Source organism: Hypanus sabinus, chromosome 5, assembly GCF_030144855.1.
Source record: "Hypanus sabinus isolate sHypSab1 chromosome 5, sHypSab1.hap1, whole genome shotgun sequence".
Taxonomy (NCBI): domain Eukaryota; kingdom Metazoa; phylum Chordata; class Chondrichthyes; order Myliobatiformes; family Dasyatidae; genus Hypanus; species Hypanus sabinus.
In genome coordinates this window covers 54,385,676-54,410,571 of record NC_082710.1, presented here as the reverse complement: position 1 = coordinate 54,410,571, position 24,896 = coordinate 54,385,676, and the positions used below count along the sequence as shown (strand labels likewise).

Genomic DNA, 24,896 nt, shown 5'->3' with positions numbered 1-24,896 from the left:
ATAAGCTTCCTGAAATGTTGCAGCTAGTATCAACACCTAATAATATTGAAGACTGAAAATGTAAGATTCAGTTTGTTATATATTGTAAATCTAAGTGATCGATTGATTTTGCTTTACAGGAAGAAACTGGTGTAAAGTGGATTCAAAAAATACCCCCTGTGAATACACGTGTATGCCTGCACCTCATATTAGCAGCAATTCAGAAAAATCAACCTGTATGTGTCCTTCTGGAATGATGCTGGAAAATGGACGATACTGTAGAAAAAGTATATCAGTAATTTACTGACAACTGAAGATTTAACCAGACCTTAGGGGGTACCTGTTCTTTACCAAGAGGTTGTTGGTATGATACCTATTTGTGATAATTAGAATTCTTATCCACTCTTGTTTTACAGGCCCACGTTTTGCTGTTCTTGATGCTAATTTATATTAAGTGTCCTCTTCCTGTATATCATCAGTATTCCTCATTTTTTGTATTCACTTGCCTATCTAAGAGCCGCTTGAATCCCTGTTTCCAATACTACCTCTAGTAACTCACTCCAGGCACCTACCACTCTGAGTTTCTTAAAAAAAAATCCACTCACATCACCTTTACCACCACCACCCCACCCCCCCCCCCCCCAACCAAACATGAAGCTTAAATTCTGGTATTTGACATACCTACGTACCTAGAGCAAAAGATCTTGGCTGTCTATCCTATCTATGTTCGTAACTTTGAAAACCTCCTATCAAGTCTCCCCTTGTTACCTTGCATCAGGCAATTGTCCTCTTACTATTGCGTAGATTACTTTGTTTCCTCACTGTAAAGAGGATGTCCTATCCATATCCATAGCTAAATTTGAATGAAATAGTTTGGCTTTGACTAGATTGTGATCTTAACATCTCCAAAATAGCTGTGAGCAAAGCTTGGGTGACCTACCTATTCCATTTTCTCGAACCTATAGCTAAACAACACCAAAAGTACATTCTCCCCTCAAAGAAAGCCCCTGTGGTATTATAACATACTAAGCCATAATGTGGGGAAGACTCCTTTTAGTAGTGAAGGCCACATTGCTGCTAACTGCAGAGTATTGATCATTGCAGTCAGTGCCACAGTCCCTTTTGATCACTTTCTCTGGAGGGTCAGGGGCTGAAGGATGAGCAGAGAGGATGTAAAATTGAGATGTATTGGTTAGGGTAAATAGTGCCAAATACCAGTGGTTCTGATTGGGGTGAGAGGGTAGAAAGTTGTAAGGATGTATATGGCAGGTTTTATTTTCACGTTAAGTACCTGGAACATGCCACCAGGGAAAGTGGTTGAAGCAGATAAAATAACCATTAAAAATGGAACCAGACAAGAACACTAGCAGTTATGGGAATGGAGGGGTACGGACAATGTTCAGGAAGATGGGATTAGTTTAAATTTGCATCATGGCAAAGACTTCATTTGTCAGAAGATCTGTTCTTGTGCTGCCTGGTTCTGTTCATGATACAAAGAAGGGAATCTCTCATCCAGCCAATGAAGTGATAACTGCAGCTGTTACTTAACAATTGCTTCCAATGATAGTCAAAACATTTGGCACTGTCAGGTCAGACTAATTAGATCTTGTACCTGGAACTGTTGTGCACCTGCTGAAAAGTCTTGGCCTGAACCGTTGACAGTTTATTCCCTATCATTAGATACCCCTGACTGCTGAGCTCCTCCAGCACATTGTGTGTATTACTTTTGTGTGCAAGCTGCTATTTTGCATTAAAAATGGTAAAGTTCAAAATTCAAGTGTAGTAAAACATTCCCTTGGCACTCCAGTGTAACGTCCTGGTGCTGGGGCAAATGGCCACAAGGAATTTCCGACGGCAACCAAGCTTGTTCAGAAATAGATTTTAAAAGTTTTGCTGGAGAAATTTGGGGAGCATTTTGGTGCATTTTCCAATTGGGTAACTGAACAAAGAGGCTCAGACTGGAGAGGAGATGGAGTGAGTAGCCCAGCGATCCTGGGGGTTACCATTGTGGGGGTATCACTCTGTGATTGATTTCATTGGATGCTGTGTGATTGCCCTGAGCATTGAACCAGTGGGATGTGTATTTTAAACCTGTGCTAGTATGGATTCTGTCGGAGTGGAGTGGTGGTGTTCATCCACGGAGGTTACCGGTAACTAATGCATGTGTATTGAGTCGGGTAGATATTCGTACTCCGGAGGAATTATTAATTCGCCGATTAAGTACTGTTAAAATTGTGAGGCAGAGGTTTGATAAAATGGTGGGCACAGACCTCATTTTACTGCATACAAGCGCTGACGTAACAAGAGCGGAGTGGGCCGAATCACAAGTTGGGTTTCCCATAGCTGACTTCAAAGACAAGGTTCTGTCATTTCTGAGGCATGAGGGGAAGGAGTGGTGGGATTTGGAATGTTTGGAATGTCTAATTAGTCCCCGTCCCCCAGGGAAGAGTGAGAATCCTGAGTTAGTATCCGTCCTTGACTCTCTGGCGAATAAATGGAAAAAATGGCCAGGTTCAAAGACCCAGCTATGGTAGGCTCCTCCTATTCTCTGGAATAACGCTCACCCCTAAAGGGGAGGAGGAGTATGTGTGGTGAACTACGTGTGCCTGTCTGGACACGCCCCCCGCTGACTGCTCCTGTGGCTCCTCCCACAGGCCCCTGTATAAAGGCGATCGAGGCCTGATGCTCGGCCTCAGTCTCCAGGATGTAGTATGATGGTCACTCACTGCTGGTTCCTTCTTCCAGTCAATAAAAGCCGATATCTCACCTTTACGTCTCAGAGTGAGTTATTGATGGTGCATCAGTATGAGACTTGGGCGGAGCAGACCTGTCAGTTGTTAGACGAGTGGGAGTGCTCGGATGACGTAAAGCGACAGAGATTGGTTGAAAGTTTGACATAGTGAGAGCCATGAAGTTCCGGTACCCTGTATCTAAAGCTTATATGGGGGCAATGGAAAAGGCATTTCAGAACATGTGGAAGGAGAAGCTTTTTGCCTGCGGCGCAGAGGGGTCATTCAGGTGGCTGAGGTGGGTCAGTTGAGAATGGACCAGATAGCAAAGGGTGCCCTGTCCGAGGACCTGATTGCTTGGGGTCTCTGACTGTCTCGTAAACCCCCCCCCCCCTTGTTGAATTGATCAGGAAAGTATGAGAGGAGGAGATTGCATTGGAAGTGTGGGAGGCCTCAGTCAGCATGGTACAGGCCTCAGTACTGGTCCCCTGCGGTGAAGTGACCGAGGATACCCCGGGGAGCAGTAGAGGAGATTATGACCCAGTTGAGAGCTTAAATGTCGCGGCTATTGTCAGCAGGGGTGACTCCCCGTATGATGGAGCTGATGGGGGGGGTGGATTCCCCAAGGGGACAAACAATGCAGAGGGCTGCAGGCAGCTGGTGTCATGCAAGAAGGGGAGGGAGCCCCTGGGTACCTCAGCAGAGAGAGTCGTTGGGAAAACTTAGAGGAGACCCAGTGAGGGGACGGCCTGGTGCCTCTGGGGGAACACGTTCCCAGCAATGTACCAAGGAACCCCGAAAGCGAAAGGCCCAATTCCTGAAGGCTCAGTGGGGTCCATGCTCCCGTGTATCACTTTGGATAGAAAGTATTTATGCTAAAGCCATACTCAACACCAGGTCACAAGTCACATTGCTATTCTGTTCGTTTTACAACCAATTATCGGACACATTTACCATTGACACCATTCAATGCGCTGGAGATCTGGGGTCTTGGTGCTGGAGAGTATCTGTACGATGGTTGTTTGTCAGTGAAACTGGAGTCCTCGGAGGCCGATGTGGGAGTGTCTGAGGTTCTTGATACATTGGTGCTGGTTTGCCTGGACCCTGTTGAGATGGATGGCGTTTCAATTCTGGTGGGGACCAACACCCCTCTTGTGAAGAGGCTGATGGGGGCCTACAAGGAGAAGACTGTAGAGAGCTTTCTGGGAACATTGTCCCTGCACCCAGAGTTTCGAGCTGCTTTTGAGGAAGAGCATGGCTGCATCAGGCCGGATACTGAATTTAGACAAGGGACTAAAGGGACCAGTTGAAGGCAATAGTGTTACAGCCCAGGGAAGTAGCGAGAGTGATGGGGACCCCCAAATTTCCCTGAGTGCCTGAGGGTGAGGCCCCTTTAGTGGACGCTCTGGAAGACCATGAGAGGGAGTCAGGATTTCCTGCTGGGGTACTGGTGAGGCCCCAACTGCAGAAGCCCTTGGTTGTACAGGCGAGCAGGATGGCAGTGATCATCAGGAACACTACGAAGAGGGAGGTCACCTTCAAGCGGGGGATGCCCCTGGTGCATTTGTTCCCAGTGACGGTAATGTCTAGCATTCTGGTGAGACAAGCCGGGGAGAAACTATTGGAAAAAGGGGCAAAGTTGACCACTGAGTCGTTCAACTTCAGGGACTCCCCAGTTCCTGTGGGTTGGAAGAGGAGGTTGGTAGAGAAGATGTTGAGGCTGGAAGGTGTCATTTCTGCTGAAGAGTTTGATGTGGGTTGTTCCAAGAGCACGCGTCACACTATCCGGGTGACTGAGGATACTCTGTTCAGAGAGAGGTCGGGGTGACTGGCCCCTGCAGAATTGGAAGATGTTTGGCAGCACTTGTGTAAGTTGAAGGAAGCTGGGATCATCACCGAGTCCCAAAACCCTATGCGCCCCCAATAGTAGCAGCCCGAAGGAAGAATGGGAAGGTACGGATGTGTGTGGACTATAGGACGCTGAGCTGGTGCACCGTCTCTGACCAGTATACTGTCCTGAGGACTGAAGACATGCTGGCCTGTCGGAGTGGTGCAAAGTGGTTCAGTGTGCTGGACTTAAGGAGTGAATGTTACCAGATCCCCATGGGTGAGGTTGACAAAAAGAAGACAGCATTTATATGTCCACTGGGATTCTTCCAGTTTGAAAGGATGTCCCAGGGCATCTCGGGAGCCCCTGCAACCTTCCAGTGGGTCATGGAGAAGACTGTAGGGGATATGAACTTGCTTGAGGTATTGGTGTATCTGGATGACCTCATAGTGTTTGGGTCCACCTTGGAAGAACATGAAGCGAGGCTGCTGAAGGTGCTGGGCTGTCTGAAAGCTGAAGGGTTAAAACTTCCCCTGGACAAATGCCAGTTCTGCCAAGCGTCTGTTAGCTATATAGGGCACATAGTCTCATGGTATGGAGTAGTTAACAATCCTGCTAAGATTGAGGCGGTGACCACCCGGCCAAGGCCCCAGACTATGAGCGCTCTGTGCTCGTTCCTTGGGTTCTGTGGTTACTAGTGGGGATTTGTGAAGGGCTATGTGAAAAGTGAGTCACCCTTTGAATCAGCTTCAGTGCAGTGACCCTCCCTTGGGGAAGAAAGCAAGGGGGGAAAAGGACAGGGGAGTGGAGAGTATCTTAGCCCATCGGAACCCTTTGGACCGAGGTGGGATGTGAATTGTGAAGAGGCTTTTCAGTCACTGAAGGAGATGCTGATCCAGCTGCCGGTGCTGGCTTTTGCAGACCCCCAATTGCCGTGTGTTCTACATTTGGATGCCAGGCTTAGGGGACATCTTGTATTGGGATCAGGGCATCAGGTTCGGACAGATGAGTTTGTCAGCGGAGTCTGTCGCCCTCTGAGAGAAACTGTCCCACACACAAGTTGGAGTTTCTGGCATTGAAATGGACTGTGGTGGATAAGCTGAGCGACTACCTCTATGGGGACAAGTCTGAGGTGAGGACGGACAACCTCCTAACTTATATCCTGACCTCGGTGAAATTGGATGCCTCAGGCCACTGGTGGTTGGCGGTGTTGTCTGCCTATGGTTTCAGCCTGAAGTACCGGCCGGGAAGCAGGAACATTGATACTGATGCTTTGTCCCAACGTGTGCATGAGGGGCTGGACAATGAGACTCCCAACCGCTGACTCAGATGAAATCGGGGTGGGGTGGGGTGCTATGGGTGGACAGCCTGGGTTGCAGCAGAACCCTGCAAGGGATGAAGCGGGGTTCAGCCAAGGGACAGAGGGGTCCGAGTTGCCAGTGGACACAAGTGATAGGTCAGGGGAGGCCTCGCCAGGTAGACCAGAAGTATCCCCAGTAGTGTCGGAACATGAAGAGGTACGTAACTCTCACTTCAGCAGCATCTTAATATAGGGGGTGATAGCCCCAACCCAGCCAAACTTAAGAAATCTGGTTTGGGTGGATGCTGTGCAATGTGTCCCCTGTTACAAATCAGTACCCCGAAATAACAAACAGTACACAATATACGATTAAACGGTTGAGCTTTACAATTCTTAATTTCACTATATGGTTAGTAAAGAAAACAAAAAAAGAAAAAGGCCCATTCTCATGAAACAGTCAAATGTGCAAACGTTGGCGCTCACTGATAAGCTGGTTGTCCACCATCGATCTCCTCTGATTGGCGCTAATCCTTGGACCCTTGCTCCAAGTCCACTCCGTCCGGCGGTCTACCAGCTCCCTCCATTCGCATCTTCTCTCCTTGTCTCTCCCTGGCAAAAGACCACAAAAATCTCTTCCAGACTCACAAGAAAGAACAACATTTCTCTTGTTGGATCGCCCCCACATTCCAAAACCCCCTTATCTCTAGTCATAACCCAAACATTGCTACTACAGAGAAACCATTACATTAGCAGTGAAACCTTACAGCATGGTACAGGTAGCTGAGGGGGTATGAAGGTGTCACAGAATCAGGAGACAACCACTGGATAGGCACCGGGAGAACAGAGAGTGGTTCCTACTGCTTTGTGGAACTACATCACTGCCTTTTACACCTAGGTTGGACTTCGTGTTTTACAGGAAGGGTTGGTGGATTATCTCAACGTCACGAGGACTAAATTTGGTGGGGGGGGGGGGAGACTGTAACACTCTGTAAGGTTTCACTCCTAATGTAATGGTTTCCCTGTAGTGTTTGGGTTATGTCTAGAGATAACGGGGCTTTGGAATGTGCGCCATCTAATGGAAGACGTGGTTTCTTTCTGGTGAGTCTGAGAGAAAGTATTCGGGTGGCTTTTGTTTGGTGGAAGATGCAGAGAAGATGCCAGAACAGAAAGGTCATAGACTGCAGGATGGAATGGACTTGGAATGGGGTCGGGAGTTAACTAGGCCCAAGGGAAGTTGATAGAGAACAAACGGACAGGAAAGCTGTGAGGTCCAACATGCGCATTAGACTATTTCATTAAAATGGGCCCTTTCTGTTTTCTTTACTACCCTCTAGTCAAATTAAGAGCTATAAAGGTAAATCATTTAATTGCATATGGTTTACTGTTTGTTAATTCTTGGTGCGGATTTGTAACGGGAAAACATCACGCAGCATCCACACAAATGAGCTTTCATAAGTTTGGCAAGCTGGAGTGTGTCTTTCCTCAGACTAACGCAGCCCACCAAATCTGGCATTAGCAACTGCCATTGTTCATTCAGACTAGTATTCTGCAGATTTGGAGTGAAGTTACTTTAGAGGCAAAGAGGAGGCTCATTTTGGAAATGGAAGTAATAATTGTTTGTGGATGGGGGGAAGGACTTGTTTCCATGAATAGATAGCAGGGTGTTGCTGAACATTGAAAATATTGAAGTGTTGAGTCCATTGGGCACAGCTAAGATGTGCACGGCATGTGCATAAACTACTGCCTCCAGGAAATGACTGAGGAAAGATGGCCAGAAAGGGATGTGGGTGGAGAACAACCTTCCACTAGTCTTTGAATAAGATTTTCAAATCAGAAATCAGCTTTCATCAAATGTCCAGTGTTCTTTTTTTCTGCGAGAGGTAATGGATTGGCTTCTTTACTCACTTGGAAGCTTCCTTCAGCCATTAGCACAGTTGTACAAAGCAAATTGCTTTATCTTTCTGAGGTACCTGTTCATGCACTTCGACTTTATTTTAGATGCAGAACTTTGCCAAATGCATGAAATCAGCTGTGGCCCTGGATCACATCAATGTATTCCTATCTCTTGGAAATGTGATGGACAAATGGATTGTGGTAAAGGCAGTGATGAAGAGAACTGTGGTAAAGGACTCGGAATAAAACCATGTTTGGCTTCTAATAGTGTCTGCAGAATTGTGTAAATATCCCATTGAAGATCTTGAGCAATGTAAATGGTAAAGCAAATGCAGAGACTGGGAATCGGTAACAAAAAAATGGAATGAGGCAATATCAGTGGAAAGGGAAGCAGTCAATGATTTTGCCCTTTGACGTTCCCAGAACTGGGGGAAAATTGCAGAGTTTCAGTAGGAGAGAAGGTGGGGAAGGGATTAGCAATGTAATACTCAGTGCTGGAGAAATTCAGCAGGCCAGACAGCATTTATAGAAGTCCTGATCAAATTAAAATCATAATCAAATTCAAGTTCAATTATCATTTTGCCGTACATGAATACAGCAGAACGAAGCGGTGTTCTGCTGGTGCCAAAGTGTAAAACATGGTGCATGAATCCAAATAGCGAGCAAGTAAACAGTCTTTGCCCAAAACTGAGACTGTTCATTTTCTCCATAGATACGCCTGATTTACTAAATTCCTCCAGTACTTTGTGTGTATTGCTCAAGATTTCCAGCATCAGCTGAATCTCTTATTTCTCTGATTAGCAATGTAAACAGCTTTGTCGTACTCATTGTTCTAATTGTGAATTACTCCAGGATAAAATGGCACTTTTAAAAATCATTCTAGACATCCTCACCTGCAGTCCAACAGCATTTATCTGCTCTGATGGCCGATGCATATCCAAGACATTTGTATGTAATGGTGAAGTTGACTGTGGTGATGGAAGTAATGAAAAAGGCTGTGCTCCACCTTCCTGTGGCCCAAACGAATTTCATTGCAGTAGTTCAGAATGTATCCTGCTTTGTTGGGTATGTGATCCTAATGCTGATTGTGCTGATCAGTCTGATGAATCTCTGGACCAGTGCAAACACATTCTTCCTCCATTGACTTGTCCTCCAAATGAGATTCAGTGTGGTTCAGGTGAATGTATCCACAGTCATTGGTTTTGTGATGGAGATACTGACTGCAGAGATGGAACTGATGAAATTAATTTGCCGTAAGTCATTTATCTTCTTACACTACTAGTTTTTAAAAACAGCAGTTCATAAGAAACTACTAGCTTAGGACTGGTGGGAAGAAAGAAATATGGGTGAGGGATGCACATTAATGTAAACTGGCCACCATTTAATTAGACCCAACAAATAATGGAACAGGAATACCAGTTGACCCTTGAAACTTTCCATAATCAATTACATCATAGCTCATTTGTACACCAACTTTATTTAATCTTTATTCCGATAGCACGTACTCTTTTAAAAATCATTCTATGTCTTTTTTGAATAGAGGTTTTCTGGTTTCCACCTGTGCCTCAAATTGATTCAAAAGACATAGACATAGTTTTAATTTGAGATTCCACCACAGAAGATTCCCATTTTATCTCTGCCGAGCCACTGTCAGTATTTTATCTAAGCTCATACTTGGATTTCTAAAAGAAAGTAAGCTTAGTTTTAATTTAAAGTGCAAAGATGAGGAAATCTGCAGATGCTGGAAATTCAAACAACACACTCAAAATGCTGGTGGAACACAGCATTTTGTGTATGTTGTTACAGTTTTAATTTGCCTTTGTTCTAGTGAGTCAGCAATGTGAGTCCGTCCAAGGCTTCTTGACGGCAGGTCATAAAATAGGCTGGTCAGCATATGGAAATCTTGCCTAACAAATCTGTTGAAAATTCTTTGAGGAAATTACAGGCCAGACAGGCAAAGGAGAGGCAATGGATGTTGTTTACTTGATTTTTCAGGAGTTCTTTGATAAGGTGCTGCAATGAGACTGCATTACCTAAGAGCCTATAGCATTACAGGAAAGATACTGGCATGGGTAGAAGATTGGCTGACCAGCAGGAGGCAAAGAGTGTGAATAAAAGGAGCCTTTTCTGGTTGGCTGTCAGTGACTAATTGTGTTCTGAAGGTGGTGCTGGGACAGCTTCTTTTCACGTTATGTCAATGATCTGGATGACAGAATTGGTGGCTTTGTGGCTAAGTTTGCAGATGATACAGAGGTAAGTGATGGGGTAGGTTGTGTTGAGGAAGCAGGTGGTCTGCAGAGGGATTTGGACAGCTTAGGAAAATGGGCAAAGAAATACATTATCAGGAAGTTTATGGTCGTGCACTTTGGTAGAAGGAAAGAAGATGTAGACTATTTTGTAAATGGGGAGGGAGTTCAGAAATGAGAGGTAAATTGGGACTTGGGAGTACCAGTGCAGGATTCCCCAAAGGCTAGCTTACCAATTGAGTTGGTAGCACTCTGCCCAAATCCCCACACATTTCAACTCCCTCCCCCCAACCCCCCAATCAACAGGATGCGATTTTAAGGTGTAGGAAAGGACCAGAAGGTCAATTTTAGGTATACAAAATTGAAGTACTTGGATGTGGTAGAGCAGGAATCGTTCCCCAAAACAAGACCTCAAACTATAGAGCATCTTTGCAGTAAGTGTGTGGGGTTGTTGGCAGGGGTGGGGGGAGGAGAGTGGGGAAAGGTTTAGAGGAGATCTGAGGAAAATGTGTTTTAATCATCTGGAGACTGGCTGCAACCTTGAATCCTTGAATGCAACTGAGGCAGGTATTTGCCATTCAAATAATATCCAGATGAGCATATGAATAGATGAGTTGTTGCTTGGCTGTTGGTAAATAGGATGCTTGGTTTGACTGAAAGGGCAGGTTCATGTTCTGTATGATTGACAAACAACCAGTCATTGTTTAGAGAATACGTACACAATGCTGGAAGAACTCAGCAGGCCAGGAAGCATCCGTGAGACAAGAGGAGTTCTTCCAGTGTTGTGTACGTATTCTTTGATCCACAGCATCTGCAGTTGTATTTTTGTGTTTTCAGTCATTGCTTAGGTTTGGATGCAGTGCCTAATAGTGTTGTAGCCTCAGGTCATTGGATACCTTTGCATAAATGGGCCAGACATGAACTTACTGGATTGTTCTTCAAGAGTTGATTTATATTGATGGTTTGAGTGGCCTATGCTTGACTTCCAGCTGGATGATCTTGCACTTCCCCAACAGTGAAGTTCAATTGGTGTTTTTCCCCCATTTTATTTGTACCACCTCTGACTCATTGAGGTGGTAATGACGGCAAAATGTTGGCAACTTTACAATTGTGACATAAAACTGAGCAACACTGGGATTTGAATAATTGGAAATATAAATTTAGAAGTTGCTTTCAAAATTTCACCATAGCTTTACGATTGTCTTTTCCGAAGCTTTATCAACAATGGAATCAAGTTTCAGGCATTTGAGGACCAGTCTCATTAAAGTATCCACAATACAATGTCGCATAGTTTGGAGGACTTACTACCTAACAGGCACTGAGTTTTAATAATTTTAATGCTGATTCCAATTTCACTTGTATTGCACTTTAATCATATTTGCCTACTGAAATGCTAACTGTGTCTGCTTACTGACTGTCCTCTGCAATCTTGATGTACAATTTGCAAATCAGGGAGGTGAAATTTTAGAAATCTGAGGTAGCCATGCAAATCCTTGAGCATTACATCCTGCTAGGTTGACCTAGATATTTGACTTCTGTCTCCCTGACATTTGCTGGCTTGTGCTAAGACACCTGCAACTCCCCTTCAGAACTCATCTAGTGCACCAATATTACACAGAAGCTTTCCAAACATCAGTCCAGTCAACTTATGAAACTTTGCTATTTTTCATTCGGTGTTGATTTGCTCAATTTTGAATTTAATTATTGAGCACTGAGATAATGTAGTTGCTAGAGATTAAAGTAATTGAAATGCTGCTTGTGCATTATTTCCCAAAGGGAGCAGAAACTTTAGTTTGATTTGAATGATGTTGGAGTTAAGCAGCACTTGCTGCTTTTTGGATGCTGTATTTTAAATGTGGGTATTCTGTTATTGAGGTAGCTTTATTTTCTGCAGCTTCTCATACATGTGGATCAGATCACTTCAGATGTGGTGTTGGTGCCTGCATTCAGAATTACAGGAAGTGTAATGGACAAAGATTCTGTCTTGACAGGAGCGATGAATTTGGTTGTGGAAGTGGTAAGTGCTGAATGTTGTGTTTTTTTTCAAATATCTTTTGTATTCTACATTAAACATTCTTTTCCCCCTTCCAGCTGCAGTGTGCAATGAACGTACTGACTTCAGATGTGGAAGTGGAGAATGTATTAATATAACAGAAGTGTGCAATCGACATCGGGACTGCAGAGACTGGAGTGATGAACCTGCCCAAAAATGTAGTAAGTAGTGAACTTGTTATGTAGAGTTTAATTACTTCTAGTTTTAAATATCCCTCAAGCTTAACATGTTTGAAACACAACAAACAATTTGTGTTTTCACATTCAGAATTTCAAATGTTTTATATATATTCAACTAATTTGGGCTTTATTATTTTGATTTCAAAAATCTTCAGTCTTATCCTTGAAACAGGTGGATATTAGTGATTTAATGATGTTAAGTCTGTAGAGTTTCAAATGATCAACCATCAGATGTAGCATGTTACTAACGTCAAAGTCGTCATTGGGTGGGCATCACCATTAGAGCACCTTTGCAACAGCTTTTTAGCCAGAATGTGAATTGTGGCTAAGCAACACGTTTGACCACTTAATTGATTCTTCCCACTTATATTTTGGTGCCCAGCCCTGCACTGGTATTGTAAGAAGAAACATTGAGGGTGATGGAAATTAGAATCTCTTGGAGATCCTTCATCGCATTTGAGGCTTACCTGTGATTCCATGTTGAGTAGATATTATGGACTTAATCAGCACTTGAAAGAGGTATTTTTAGTCATGATTTAACTGGGAGATGCAGAGTGATCATTTTTTTTCCAGATGTGAAGGAATGCCTACTGAATCAAGGTGGCTGTTCTCATATCTGCAAGGATCTGGTTATTGGCTATGAATGTGATTGTCCTGCGGGTTTTGAGTTAAATGAGAAAAGCTGTGTTGGTAAGTTGACTCTGATTCCTTTTCCACAAGTTGATTGATCCATGGCTCATGTAAAAGTTCAAGGTAATTGATGTTTTACTTGTAGGTGGTGATGAGTGTGAAAATCCTGGAGCCTGCAGTCAAACTTGGAAGGAAGCTTTCTGTGTGAATGCCAAAGTGGATATCGCGTTGATCCAGCGAGTGGAACTTGCAAAGCTGTGGGTAAGTGTTCACTGAAACCCTGAGGACTGTGCAGTGTACCGCACTTCACTGAAGCTCACAGTTTTGTTTTAACTGTATTTCTCACAACACAGTCTTGGTAGTTTTGGTAGCAAATTTCTGCAGATGATGGAAATCTGGAGCAAGTCAGATTACTGGAGGAACTCAGTGGGTTAGTAGCATCTGTAGAGGTAAAAGAATTGTTGACATTTTGCACCTTGCTCACAGAGTTCCTCAGACAGTTTGGTGTATTATGCAACTCTGCTGAAAGCCACAAGTTGAAAATTCATTCCAGAAGGGCTCTCCCAACCTTCATTTGCTTTGTTTTGAAGGAAAACTATCAATTCTGTTCAACTTGGCACAGATACACTTGATACTTATACCCTTCAGTACCAAATAAATTCATGTGAACTAAGTTCCAACCTCTTTTCTGGCTTCTGATGATCAGAGCACCTTGACTGATCTTTCTCCCCCTCACCTCAGCTCCAAACCTATTTGACTGGAACACACTCAATGCTGGAGGAACTCAGCAGGTCAGGCAGCCTCGATGGAAAAGAGTACAGTTGACGTTTCGGGCTGAGACCCTTCAGCAGGACTGGAGAGAAACAGATGAGGAGCCAGAGTAAGAAGGTGGGGGAGGGGAGGAAGAAACACAGGGTGATCGGTGAAACCAGGAAGTGGGGAAGAGGGGTGAAGTAAAGAGCTGGGGAGTCATTTGGTGAAAGGGATAAAGAGCAGGAGAAGGGTTCATCTGCTAGAGGATAGAAGGCCATTGAAGAAAGAAAAGGGAGGAGGAGCCCCAGATGGAGGTGATGGATAGGTAAGGAGATGAGGTGAGGGAGGGAATGAGGAATGCTGAAGTGGGGTGGGGGTTCATTACTGGAAGTTTGAGAAATTGCTGTCATTCCATCAGGTTGGAGGCTACCCTACTGGAATATAAGGTATTGCTTCTCCAACCTGAGTATGGCCTCATCACAACAGTAGAGGAGGCCATGGGCTGACTTATCGGAATGGGAAGTGGAATTAAAACGGGTGGCCACTGGAAGATCCCGCTTTTTCTGGCAAATGGATCATAGGTGCTCAGTGAAGCGGTCTCCCAGTCTACACTGGGTATCGCCAATATATAGGAAGCTACACCGGGAATATTGGATAATTGTACAATTTCTCCTTTTATAACAGGACATTCTTGAGTGATTCAGTCGATATGTTTTTCATGTTTCATCTACAGTATGAATTTGGTAGCAGAAGTGATGTATAGTGGGATCTGTTTCTATAACAGATAGAAAGCCATGGCTCATTCATTAAGTTGATGATTGATTCTGTTTTATTTTTGTATTTATTTTCCTGTTTCCAGGATCATTTCTTGGCCTTGAATATAGTGCACACATCCTTAATCAAAGTTAACATCTATCTGAATTCTAAAGTACTATCTCTTACGTTGGACTGTTCCTGGGGTGCAGTTTCATTCCTTTAAGGAAAATTTTATCAGTTGAGAATTTACACTAGTTCTATTGCAGCCCAAACAAAATTTTGCTTTAATTTATTTCATTGCATTTGTTGTATATTGAATAATCTTTATTCCCTAATTGTATTTGTAAGCCAGTCACTTGAACTATTTGACAACGTATGTAGGAACATTCGGTAGATTTCATTTCCTCAATCCTATTCAGCTTTTGAAATGGGACAAGTGGTAGCAAATGTCCAATGATCTGTTGCTTATTCCAGTGATCAGAAGTCATTGCTTCCGATCCTTTTTGTGCATCATTTATTAATCTCTGATATGTCAGTTTGTGTAGTCCTTGATGAATGATTCTCAGTGGGCAAGAGGTTTCATTTGCCTTTGTCTAAACATTGCATGGAAATCTCCTCTCCCCAATGCAGATTAGTGATACAATCCAATGATGAGACGGAGTGATTTACTACACTTAAAACTATTGTGCTCACTCATTTCTCTGGATTCATTTATGGCCTTAATGCACCGATCCAGGAGAAGGTGCTCGTTAACTAGCAGCAAATCCATTTCATTCCCGTAGTGTAACCAAGAGCTGTCTCTAGACACAAAACTGGTCAGTCTATAGTTGGGAACTGAATTGTAGCCTCCTATAATGTCTAGTCTTCTAGGCCTACTAGTGACATTTCTGACCAAGTTGCAGCAATTTATCTGAATTTGCTACACAAATTTGTACAAATAGGCATCTCCACTGAGAATGTATTTGAAATCTACAATGCCTCCAATAAAGTCAATATTGATCTAATTAGGTTTGACTTTAAATAGCCAATTGATTTATACATGTTTTGTTCAGCCATTGTATTCTGATTCAGTTAAGCAAGGACCAACACTTCAGTACACTGAATTTGAAAGACTGTGAAAACAAGAACTGGCTTCCTTTGCAAATGAGCCCAAGCTGTTTGCAAATGAGCTTTTATCCACCAAAGTGGCTTTTGAGGGATGTGTGACATTATTCAATTGCTTGATGGGTACTTTAGTCTATAATAGCAAAAGAATAATGTGATTGAAAACCCTGGGCACTATTCACAGTAATATGTGGTTAATCTGCATTTTTATCGTCTAATTTCGAGTAAAATGGACAAAGGTCCTAATGACATCTTTATTAGTCATTTCACTGATTTCTATTTGAGTTGGTTTGCTCTATATTCTCAAAGGAGGAAACATTTTGGTGTGAAGAGGAGTATCATGTATTGAAACTTGCAATAGGGTATTTTTCCATCTTTCAAAGAGCCACTGTTCCTTTGTAGGAGAAGAACCTTACTTAATCTTCACCAATCACCATGATATCAGGAAACTTGGTCTGCATCACCAAGAGTATGAGCCAGTGCTTGCACACCTGAGAAATGTTGTTGCACTCGATGCTGATATTGCAGAGAAGAGAATCTTCTGGGCTGACTTGGGAGAGCGTGCAATCTTTAGGTAAAATCAATGCTAATTTTATCTTCATGTAGCTATCCAAATTACTTGACCTGATTGAACAAATTCTGAACTGGTATTGAATACTGTGTGACCGAAATTGTTGGGAGTTTATGTTTGATTTGGCATTTTGATGTTTCACCTTTTGTGATAGTAGTAAAACTGTTTTGATAGGATTTTCAATGAGATCAGTTGGTGAAGTTCTGTATTTGAGTATAACGTGTTTTGATCTTTCTTATTATGTAAACTGAACTAGGGAGAATTTTCAATGGTGCTTACCGCACAGTGAAGCAAACAATTTGGTTTTACTAATCCACTACCTTTGTGCATTAATGATGAAGCAAAATTGGTGGATGAATGACATCTTGAATATTTTGTAAATTTTTTTTGTTTGCCACAAAATAACTATCTGATCATTTACTATTGCAGTATGCTAATAGACAGCAACAAAGGCAACCGTGATATTTCCAGAATAATTAACAACATATGCATTCATGTGGGAATTGCAGTGGACTGGATTTACAACAACATATACTGGACTGATATGGGTGCCAGAACTATATCCATAGCAAGCTATGATGGAAGACGAATGAAGACTCTGTTTGACAGTAACTTGAGGGAGCCAGCCTCTATAGCACTTGATCCACTGTCCGGGTATGAAGCTTACTTTTAACATACCGTAACCCATCTGCACACTTGAATAGTCATCTGGTCCAATTTTGACCTGGAATGTTTTAAATTTGATAAACAATTCTTTACAGTTCACACCTACAATTGTTTTTCCAGACTTGTATTGATATGTTTGTAATAGATGTTATTGTCCGCTGCATTCTCACTTTCTAGCATACTTTACACCCCAATTTCTGGATACATTTTTGTCACTAAGGTGAAGAATTATACCATGTTTATTACAAAATGTTTATTATAAGTATTCTAAGAGGAACAGTATCTCATATTCCACCTGTCAAAACTAGACATAATACAGTGAATTCCCTAATTTAGGATCCTGTCCCTTTTCCTCTCCCCTCATAATCTACCCATTCCTTCTATATGACATCTATCAGCTTTTTTTTGCCCTCCATCTACCTCACCACTCTTCTCACTCCCTTACCCACCTCCTTCAGGGTGCATGGTCCACATTCCTATCAGATTCCATCTGCAACCATTTCCCTCCACCTATAATCTCTCAGTCTCTGCTTTTTTCCATTCTTCCATCCTCCATCTTCCTGCTAACCCTTGCCTGGCTCCACGTATCACTTGCTAGTTCTTACTTCACCCCTTCCCTCTCACTACCTTGATACTGGCTGTCCACCACCCCCTCCCCCCAATCTTTCAGTCCACATGAAGTGTTACATTCCAATGTTCACTGCCCTTTCCTCCACAGATGCTGCCTGACCATCTGATCTTCTCTAGTGGTTTTTGCTTCATTCTAAGTATCACCATTTCTCCTGTTCTAATAGCACAGGAACCTTTCTTTTGTCATGACCATACGGCCTTTTTGCTTATGAAGGTTTGCATTTGCATGCTTTTGTGTGCAATTTTTTGAAAATGGCAAAGCAAGTTAATAAAACAGTGAAAGCATACCAGATCCAGGGTTATAAATAGAGTCAGAGTGCAAGAGCAATGAAACAACATTGAACTTTGTATAAGATACTCAGTCTATTTCATGCAGTATATTAGGAAAGGTTGAGTGGATCTGTAGAAAAGGGAATGGTTAATGTTTTGTATCAAGCCCCTTCACCAAATCTCTTTCCACAGCTGCCACCCGATCTGTGCATTTCCAGTGTTTGTTTTCAAATTCAGTACCTGGAGTGTTTTTTTTATCTGCTAGCTTAGGCACAAGTATAGTCTATTGCTGAGCATTGGAAGTAAGGTTTGAGTGCAGAAGAAATTTGTCAAGGTTTATCACTTTTGGTCCTCCAGGAGAACCACAAACTTGTCATAGGGCTTGGAGGCTTGTATGTCTCAATGACCCAGAGAGCTGTGTTGGCAGGAGTCAGGGCCTTGTGCTTTGACTCTTGGTAGGGTCACCCATGCCAAACAGGTCAAAGGATGGAGTTCAGACTAAGACTGATCCGGTCTTCCAGGTTTGATGGTTCATCTCAGGGCTAACAACTCTACTGGTCAAAAAAATTGTTACAGAAACGGCAATTAAGAATCCTATATCTGAGTGTGATGGTATTCCTGAGTCTCCACCTCGGGTTTGCATGACTGACAGTCGTAAAAACCAAGAAGGAGCTACCGGCACCATGATGGACGCCCTGAACACCATCAAGATAAAGACCAAAATTGTTCTTTTGGAATGTACAACACTGGCAAGGTGGCACAGATGGACAGGGTCTGGTTGACTAAAGGCAGCAACTGGTGAAACAATTTTATGCTTCGGAAGGGATGATAGTCAGCATCATGATTGTGAAGAGCGGTATTGAGAAGTGCTTGCTGGAGTGGAAACCAATCAACAGTTGGCTGATGAGAGTCAGGCTGAAAGGGAAGCAAGAGAACATAACTGTGATCCACTGTTGTGCTTCAACAAATAAAAGTAACATTGAAGTGAAGGATGTTGTCTCTGGATGGTGTTAGCACCACACTAACTTCACCTGCACAGTTGGGAACTGCAATTTGAGCTTTGAAGTCAAGATGGGTCAGGCAAGGCTGTGTGATGTCGGTGATATTATTTAACCTAGTGATTGGGTTATGAGGCAAAATACGGAAGATAAGCAGAGATGCTTTAGGTGGACTCCGTTCTCCTAAAGGTTTTCTCTTTAGAAAACCTTGGCTTTGCGGAGGACCTCGCATTACTTCCACGTACGTGCCAGCATAGACAAGAGAAAACTGTGCACCTGTGGACAGGTTGGATTCAGAGTCCGTCAGAGAGAGATTGAGACCATGACCCTCATGAGCCATCTCCTCCTGTCAAGACATATGGCATCAAATTACCCAGCACTGGCAGATTCACCTGCCTGGGCAGCATCATTCAGCAGGATGATGGGAGCAAAGGTGACATCTAGTGCAGACTCCGCAAAGCTAGAATCGTCTTCAGATCGATGAGCAACATATGGAGATCGACCAAGTACAGTGATTACACAAAGGCGAAGCTGTGTTCTGCCCATACCCTTGTACAGGTCAGAATACTAGCGCATGACAGTAAATGACCTTGCCATTCTACACCATGAGCCTCCAAAAAATCCTCTGTATTTTCTGGCCAAGGAAGATCTCCAACCACACCCTACTCCCTTGCTGTCCCAAAGTGGACATGGCTACAATCATCATGAGGAAACATTGGAGATGGATTGGGCAAGTTTTGAGAAGAGAGGCCAACTCCATCATCAAGACAGCATTTCATTGGCCCCCTGAAGGATGGAGGAGACCAAAGACACCTTGGCGCCATACCACAGAGGCAGGAATGAGGACCCTGAATCACTCCTGGGGCACCATAGAGAAGATGGCCAAGGACGGACAGAGATAGAGGACCTTCATTGCTGTCCTATGTGCCAGTGGCATAACAGTCAGCAGCTAACTAACTAACTCCTCTTGGAACAGGAGGTTAGAAGGTGATTTGAGGTGGTTAATTGAAGAATATAGTGAAAGGCATTCAGGAGATAGAATGAAGCTGATTGGCTAAAACTTGAGCGCTGAATCATTGTGATGCAGTGCGCTGCTGGGGTGGGACTGGAGGCAGATTTGGTACTATCAATTAAGCTGGTAAAGTATATGAGACTTCTCAGAACAGTGCAAGGTTGAGGGGAATTAATTAGATTGCTCTTACTGGTATAAGCATGATTCACCAAATAGTTGCCTGTGCTTTAACTATTGAATCTAATTACCCCTTTAACAAGAATGCATGCATTCCCAACTTCAACCAAATAAATTTGTCCTTTTTCCATAGCACTGCCTCTTTGAAGTACAGTTAAAAGAACAGCATGCAGTTTTGAGTTTTCAGCAGCTGATTCTATCAAGATACATCTTGACACGTTTTGAATAAAAGTCAAATTAATTCCATTCTATTCAAGTCATGCTGAGCGAGGGAATGTAATCTTGATTCAGATCGGAATTTTTTTTAGAAAGATTGAGCTGAGACATTTTGCATTATAAGTGTGCAAGTGTTGATTTGATTTTTGCAACTTTTAGACATTTTTAAGTGCAGATGACGATAAGTGATTGAAAGGGACCTGTTGGCAAGTCCACTGGAGGTGTGGGGAAAAAATTGTTATTCTGGATGCCACAATTAATACTTCTAGTGTGTTCAGTTGTCCAGCATGATTTGATGTGCTCTTTTTGGCACTTTAAACATAAAGGTATATGTATTGGTCAGACCGGGGTGAACCAGCAGTAATTGAAAAAGCAGGAATGATTGGTATTGATCGCAAACTCCTTGTGACCACAGACATCCAATGGCCAAATGCCATTACACTCGGTGAGTAAATTTGTATGTGTGAATGTAGACTTGAGTTTATAAAAGTTGGAGCCTGGTTAGTTCAATTCAACACCCACAGATCGTGTGAAAAACCGACTCTATTGGGTTGACTCCAAGCTGCACACACTGTCAAGTATAGACGTGGTTGGAGAAGATAGAAGAACTGTGTTGTCTTCACATGGATTTCTTGGTTATCCCTTTGGTGTGTCCTTGTTTGAGGTATGTAAAAACCGAAGTAAAGCTTTTCAAACAGAGTTGGCTGAGGACGGGTGGTGTAGTAAATTGAGCAGCTTGTACAGGAAGCAGCAGACTCCAGTAGAGATTAGTACTTTGATACAGGAGCATGTGTATAGTCGTATATTAATGAAACTGTTCCAATACAGCGGGGAGATAATAATCCTTAGTCTTTTAAGTGCATTATTTGCAGCTTGAAATTCAAAAAAAATCTGAAAATACTTGATCAGTCTTCAACTTAAGTTGCTAAGTATTTCCACAGCTGCTGCCTAACCTGCAGTTCAATTTGTCGGTCGTTTTAGATTGCCTGTGACTGTCATTTCTCACTTGAGTAATTAATGGTTTCTTCTTCAGTAAGGCAAGTTGTGGATACCCAGCAAGCCCATAAGAATTTTGAGGTGCCCATTCAAAAGCGCAGAAAACTGTTAGAAAAGGTGAAGCATCATGAATATTCATTGCATTTGGCTAACCCTAACTTTCAAATCACATTTCAGGACTCAATCTTCTGGATTAATTGGGAGATTAATGCTATTTATGGAGCTAACAAATTTACAGGAGAGAATCTAATGACTTTAATCTCCAACATTAAGGAAGCTCATGATATAATTGTCTATCATGAACTAGCACAGCCGGCAGGTAGGATGTCTAACAAATGAAAACTTTTTCAAAGCAAAACCAGTGTTAATTCTCAAGTTGCTTTCCACAGATCATTTATAGTTTATCAGTCATAGATTAGAAATCTTCTGACTTCCTTAAAATGTGTTTGCCTTGTAAAGCACAAATTATATCTCACATTCTGTGTCTCTAAAGGTAAACTGGTCAAATCAGTAAATCCTTTAATTCTATAGTAATTTGATAGAATCAAAGATTTATTCAGGGTACCTAACTGGTTATTATTGAAATACAGAATAAGGTAGTTTGGGTTGCGCTGGTCCAGTGACTTTTATACAAAAAAATTCTATAAATGCCTATTCCTTCCCTTTCAAACACGACTTCATACTAAATGTTAAACCTTTGGGCCACCTGGACATTTTTCTTTAATACAAATACTTGCCATTTGAGGAGAAAATGATCTTGAGTTCCTCCTGCTAATCTTCCAGTTGCAACTAATCTAGCGTGAAATGTGAAATCAAACTCGTAGGAAACAGGTGCTGAATTTGTAACCACAATATGCTTGTTACTGGAGAATGTTAATCCATTATGTTATCTTCTAATTCAGCAGCCAACCTAGTCTAACAATGGGGGTAATTACTGGCAGTTTAATGGTCAAGTATGAAGGCAATGCTGCTTGGAGTACAGGGGCAGTGTTTCCACACTGAGAATTTTATTTCTTGAGAGAAATTAGTATAAACCAGAAGTTCTGGTGTACGTCCAGTCAAATCTCCACTCCCTGACCTGCCATTATTCTGGGTCTCTGTACTGGTGCTGAATTCGAGGCACTACTGCAGGCCTTCCCTCCCTTTGTACTGTCCCATTGAACTAACCAGCTCTTCGCTATGTTCCACTGCAGACAGAATTGGCAAAGTGATTGCGGAAATGCTGTGATGCCTTCCACTTGGATGTTTTCATTGGCTATTCTTCCAAATGAATAGAATATTTTTTTGTTACAGCTGGTATATTCCATGAAGTGTCTCATTATCCAAGTAGTGTTCTGCTCAGCTCTGGGTCTGAAGCCATCGTACTTTTACCTTGAAGTCTGCTGGCCACATCTATAGTAGTTGCTTTTGAGGAATAATTTTTCCACTGCATGGCAAACAAATGTTTAATTCCAATTGCAGACTAAAATCACTACTCCGACGTTTCCCAGTTGACCTTTGTAAATATTGCAGGTAGAGATTGGTGTAATGTAAACTTGAAGAATGGAGGATGCAAATATATGTGTCTGCCAGCTCCTCCGATAGACAATCACTCTCCAAAGTTTACCTGTGCATGTCCATTTGGGATGGAGTTGCAGAATGAACAGAACTGCACAACAGGTATGAAACTAGTCCGGTCTTCTGCAACTGCCTGTGGAACCCCTCTTTCACTGCTCAATGGATCTAGAAACAAAACTGATTTTAAAAGGCATACTGTCCTCAACCACTCTGTGAATTCTGAAAAAGATGAAGTTACAGGTGTGATAAAGTAACTTTCAGACCTTTTATAAAGGCACTTCTAGTCCAAGACTTGTTAATTGTCAAATAACAAGTTAGCATCAGCTTCCTAAATGCTGTTAGTAACGGGGCTGGTGATAGAAAACTTGTCCACTTAAGGTGAATTTTTGAATGCGCGTCACTTTCAAAATTTGTGGCCCCACTTTGGTGAGATGGAAGCCATGGGAAGTTTTCCTCATGGCATTTCGAGTTATGCCAGTTGTGGTTGATAGCCCTAGGGGGAGCAGTCAGCCACTCCAAAGTAACAAGTCCTAAATTTGTGGACCTTCTGGAATCCTGGAACATGTATCTATGTTTGGGCTCTGTTTTGAGTTTGGAAGTGGAGCTGGAATTCCATTGTTGCACTGGGGAATCCACCTCTGGTAATACACCTGTAGGACCTGGCAATAGGATTGGAATGGATGTTCCCTTCCTGGAATCATCAGGAAATAGCAGCAATTAGTGTCCTTTTTTGCAGCAGCTATCTTCAGTTTTTAGATGGTCATGGTTTGGTACAAGATGAAAATACTACCCCTAGCTTTGCTTCCTGTTGAGGCCCTTGAAATGGATCTCAGCAGTGATGTATGTCTGAGGTCACTAGACAGATAGAACATAGAAACATAGAAAACCTACAGCAGATTACAGGCGCTTCGACTCACAATGTTGTGCCAACCATTTAATCTACTCTAGAAGTTGCCTGGAATTTCCCTATCACATAGCCCTCTATTTTTCTAAGCTCCATGTACCTATCTAAGAGTCTCTTAAAAGACCCTATTGTATCCGCCTCTACCACCTTCACTGCACTGGCAGTGCATTCTATGCACCCACCACTCTGAAAAACTTACCTCTGACATCCCCCTTGTACCTACTTCCAAGCACCTTAAAACTATGCCCCCTTGTTAGCCATTTCAGCCCTGGGAAAAAGCCTCTGGCTATCCACACAATCAAAGCCTCTCATTTTATACATCTCTATCAGTTCACCTCTCATCTTCTGTCGCTCCAAGGAGAAAAGGCCAGGTTCACTCAGTCTATTCTCATAATGCATGCTCTCCAATCCGGGCAATATCCTAATAAATCTCCTTTGCACTCTCCCTATAGCTAATGATGTGACCAGAACTGAACACAAAACTCCAAGTGGGGTCTGACCAAGGTCTTGTATTGCTGTAATATCACCTTACGGCTCTTGAACACAATTCTACAGTTGATGAAGGCCAACACACCATACACCTTCTGAACAATACTGTCAACCTGCTTAACAACAGTCACAAAGCCTTCCAGGATATCTCTTGGTGGGCTGATAGGTCTTTTGTTTTACCCAAATGAGAGCTGTTGGTGGAATGAATCAGACTTGTTCACCACCATGAAGGCAGGAGAACCAATGTTCATAACCTGAGCAAGTTAACTTATCCATATTCAATGTAAGTCAATCGATTTTGTCTAATTTTTACTTGGTGTGAATTGAACCAGTGTGACCAATTGTTTATTTCACTAATACAATAAAGTAGTTTCAAAAGGAGATATTGAATTTTAACAAGTAGCATTAGCTCAAATTTATGGACCAGTTTAATCTGCCAGATTGAAGTTAGTCAGATCATTGGTCTAATCACCACATGATCCTTTTGGCCACTTGGTATTGCTGTTATTGAAGCATGTTTAATGGTTAAGTATTTCAACATTATATCCATCCTATTTAGCTATGTTGATGACCATCATCTTGTGCTAAGTTATATTATGCATAAAGTAGTCGTTTTGGTGATGGGAAAGAGAAACTGGAAAGGATTCTGTTTCATTTACTGGAAGTTTCCTTATGAATTTAAGGATTTGGATTAAATCTGGTGATCTGCTCTTGCCTGAAACACTATTAGATTCTCCCTGGTCCAGTACTTACAAATCTCTTGCTGAACAAACTGCTTGAGATATTGAAAACTATAAAGTTAAATCTAATTTACAATTTTTCCTTTAAGCCTTAGATTATTTAATTATTGCTACAACTAGTGGAATAAACCATTGGGATGGGGAAAGATGTGGTTAACTAGGTTGAAGATGCACGAATGTAAATTAACCAATAGTTACTTGGATCTAAGCACTTGAATTA

At 42.4% G+C, this 24,896-nt stretch overlaps 1 protein-coding gene and 1 pseudogene across 1 annotated transcript; both read left to right on the top strand.

Moving 5' to 3' along the window:
- The window catches only part of LOC132394753 (very low-density lipoprotein receptor-like), a 56,877-nt pseudogene extending 56,444 nt beyond the window's left edge, over positions 1-433 (top strand).
- A 4,234-nt stretch (positions 434-4,667) lies between these two features.
- Positions 4,668-24,833, top strand: LOC132394752 (very low-density lipoprotein receptor-like). The gene is given in 15 exon segments (XM_059971164.1): positions 4,668-4,958; positions 7,717-7,957; positions 8,613-8,982; positions 11,901-11,992; positions 12,067-12,189; positions 12,781-12,891; positions 12,983-13,015; positions 13,018-13,098; positions 15,853-16,024; positions 16,451-16,675; positions 20,317-20,435; positions 20,515-20,654; positions 21,164-21,305; positions 22,499-22,645; positions 24,766-24,833. Coding segments are annotated over 15 exon segments (2,355 nt in total).
- The last annotated feature ends 63 nt before the right edge of the window (positions 24,834-24,896 follow it).